Source organism: Terrapene carolina, unplaced genomic scaffold (genome assembly GCF_002925995.2).
Source record: "Terrapene carolina triunguis isolate 2854851 unplaced genomic scaffold, T_m_triunguis-2.0 Scaffold11120, whole genome shotgun sequence".
NCBI classification, from domain to species: Eukaryota; Metazoa; Chordata; order Testudines; family Emydidae; genus Terrapene; species Terrapene triunguis.
The window spans coordinates 1-2,976 of record NW_020675471.1 but is presented as its reverse complement, the minus strand read 5'-3'; the positions used below and the strand labels follow the sequence as shown (position 1 = coordinate 2,976).

The following is a 2,976-nucleotide window of genomic DNA, read 5'->3' as shown; positions in this document are numbered from 1 at the left end:
TCAGAGGCTCAGTCCTGGCGCTGCACGGAGCCAGTTTGGTTCAAGTCGGAAGCCGGCAGTGGGCTTTTATACCCCTGGTTAGTGAGCGGCTGTGGGGCCACACTTGCACTATGGCTCGGGGAGCCCGTGGGGTCGTCTACCCTCCACTCTGATTGTTTGTGTCTGAATTGACCCTCTTGTGTTTCCAGGGGCATTTCCTGGCTGTCCCGTCCATGCTAGCCCCGAGTAGCAGATGAATGCCGAGCTCGGCGGGTATTTACCTGGATCCCACCTGCTCTGTTCTCACCCAGCAGGGCCCCAATACCAATACTGGATGGAGCGAGGGGAAGAGCTGCACGTCCCAGATCTCAGCAAAGGCGAGGACGATGAGAGCTGGCCGGGCCCCCAAACAGGTGAGGGATAAATAAGCCCAGCTGAGAGGAGTGGGGGCAGCGGCAGGGCCGGCGCAACCACTAGATGACCTAGGCGGTCGCCTAGGGTGCCAGGATTTGTGGGGGCGGCATTTCGGGTCCCTCGGCGGCATTTTGGCGGCGACGCTTCGGCCGCGGTGGAATTCGGCGGCATTTTGGCGGTGGGATGATCTTCGGCCACCCCAGTCTTCGGCGGCATTTCAGCGGCAGCTTCTCGCGGAACCGCCCCTCTCCTGTCCTCTTCCATCCTTTTTTGCCGCCTGGGGCAGCAAAAAACCTGGCGCTGGTCCTGGGCAGCGGGGAGCCCCCACATCCACCCCTGCAAGCCCTCCTGGCCCAGCTCCTCTCAGAGGTTGTCACCACCCTCTCCCTGATCTGTGTGCACCACTGCACCCATCCCACCACCTGCGCCAGGGCCCCCAGAACCATATGAGAGCCATGTCTTGGTTCTCACTGAAAAAGCAAATAATATTTCCAGCCCACACAGAGGCAAAGAAAGGCTTGTGAACCTGAGCTGGGTGGTGCTGACACCTGCCTGAGTCTGCAGCAGCCTGAAAAAGCTGCAAGAAGTGTGACCGCCTCCTTCAATCCCACCTCGGAAACCGGCTCCAGGGAGGGGCGGGGCCACTTGAGTGGTGCCTCGGGCTCTGACTGCCGTAGTTGGGGCCCTGTCCTAGCCGGCCTTCTGTGGGGACGGCTCAGGCCTGATTGCCCGTTTGTTCCTGCAGGTGAGAGGCTGGCGAGCATGGCTGGGGCAGAGGATGCTGCACCGGGAAGAGGCGGCACCAGCACTGATGTGGAGCTGGTGGGAGTGTGGCACAAAGACCCTGCTGCGGGGGCAGAAGAAGCTGTGCGAGGAGGCAGTGCCAGGGTGGAGGAGGCTGTACCAGGAGGTAGCACTGATGCAGAGCCGGCGCGGCACAGAGGCCCCACAGTCAGGTGGCCCTTTAAATGCAGTGAGTGTGGGAAGAGCTTCCGGCAGAGTGCCACACTGACAAGGCACCAGCTCCTCCATGCGAGTGAGAGGCCTTACATCTGCACCACCTGCAGCAAAGGCTTTTGCGACCACGCGGCGCTGGCCACGCACCAGCGGGCGCACACAGGTGAGCGCCCCTTCCCCTGCCTGGCGTGCGGCAAGGCCTTTGCTGGCAGCTCGGCGCTGCTGGTGCATCAGCGAGTGCACACCGGTGAGCGTCCCTACCGCTGTGGGAAGTGCGGGCAGAGCTTCCGGCAGAGTGCCCACCTGGCACAGCACCAGCAGGGCGCCCACACCAGCCAGCGCCCCCACGCCTGCGCTCACTGCGGCAAGAGCTTTGGGCTGCGCTCCACGCTGGCACGGCACTTGCAGACACACAGTGTCGAACGCCCACATGCCTGCCCTGACTGCCCCCGCCGCTTCCGCCAGCGAGCCCACCTGCTCCGGCACCGGCTAGCGCACACAGGTGAACGTCCCTTCCCCTGCCCGGTCTGCGGCAAAGCCTTTGCCCTGAGTGCCACGTTGCTGCGGCACCAGCTGGTGCACACAGGTGAGCGCCCCTACCGCTGTGGGGAGTGCGGGCGCAGCTATACACAGAGCTCCTACCTGCGCCAGCACCAGCGCAGTGCCCACGCTGGCCAGCGCCCCCACACCTGCCCTGACTGCGGCCGTGCCTTTGCTGACCGTGCCAACCTCCTGCGGCACCAGCGGGGCCACACAGGCGCCCGACCCCACACCTGTGCTGAGTGTGGGCGGAGCTTTGCCCAGCTGGCACACCTACGGGAGCACGGGCGCACACACAGCGGGGAGCAGCCATTCTGCTGCAGCCGGTGTGGCCAAGCCTTTGGGCACCGCTCAGCCCTGGCTGCGCACCAGCGCGCACACAGTGGAGAGCGCCCGTACCCCTGTACCCAGTGTGGGTGCCACTTTGCCCAGCTTGCCAGCCTGGTGGAGCACCGCCGGCGGCACACGGGCGAGAAACCTCACGAGTGCTCCCACTGTGGGCGCCGCTTCCGCCACCGCTCAGCCCTGCTTCGCCACCAGCGCTCCCATGCCGGGGAGCGCCCCTTCCGCTGCGGGCAGTGCGGTCGTGGCTACACCCGCAGCTCCAACCTCCTGCTGCACCAGCGGGTGCATGCTGCTGAGTGACATCCCAGCCCCCAGGACATCACCGGCATCCGGTGACTCCCACACCCCTCATGCTGGGATGGTCCTGGCCTGGCCCTGACCAGAGTCCACACTGTTGCATGGCCACTCCCCCGCCCACTGCCCAGGAATGGGGGTGGCTGGGCCAGGCCTGCGTTGCCTGGCCAGGTACTGAGTGTGAGTGAAGCTGCTGCCACCAGTCATGGTTTCTCCAGCCTCAGGTAGCAAACATGGGGGCAGAGCTTCCTGCAGGGTGGGGCCCTGCTCAGGGGTGGGGCTCAGGGAATGGGGGCTGTGCCCAGGCAGTGCCAGACCCTGTTTTTCTCCCCTTTTGCTGGCTGGTGCTGCCTGGGCTGCTGCTCCATCACCCTGGGCCCTGCCGTGTGGCCCAGCCAACCCAAAACCCGCCCTGCAGCTGCCCAGATGTGTGCGGGGCGGGGGAAC

The 2,976-nt window shown here is 65.2% G+C and overlaps 1 protein-coding gene across 1 annotated transcript; it reads left to right on the top strand.

Moving 5' to 3' along the window:
- Positions 1-117: 117 nt before the first annotated feature.
- LOC112123491 (zinc finger protein 501-like) lies at positions 118-2,970 on the top strand. The gene is made up of 2 exons (XM_026661585.2): positions 118-392; positions 1,139-2,970. The coding sequence occupies exons 1-2, from the start codon at positions 233-235 to the stop codon at positions 2,533-2,535; spliced, it is 1,557 nt and encodes a 518-aa protein (XP_026517370.1). The 5' UTR covers positions 118-232; the 3' UTR covers positions 2,536-2,970.
- The last annotated feature ends 6 nt before the right edge of the window (positions 2,971-2,976 follow it).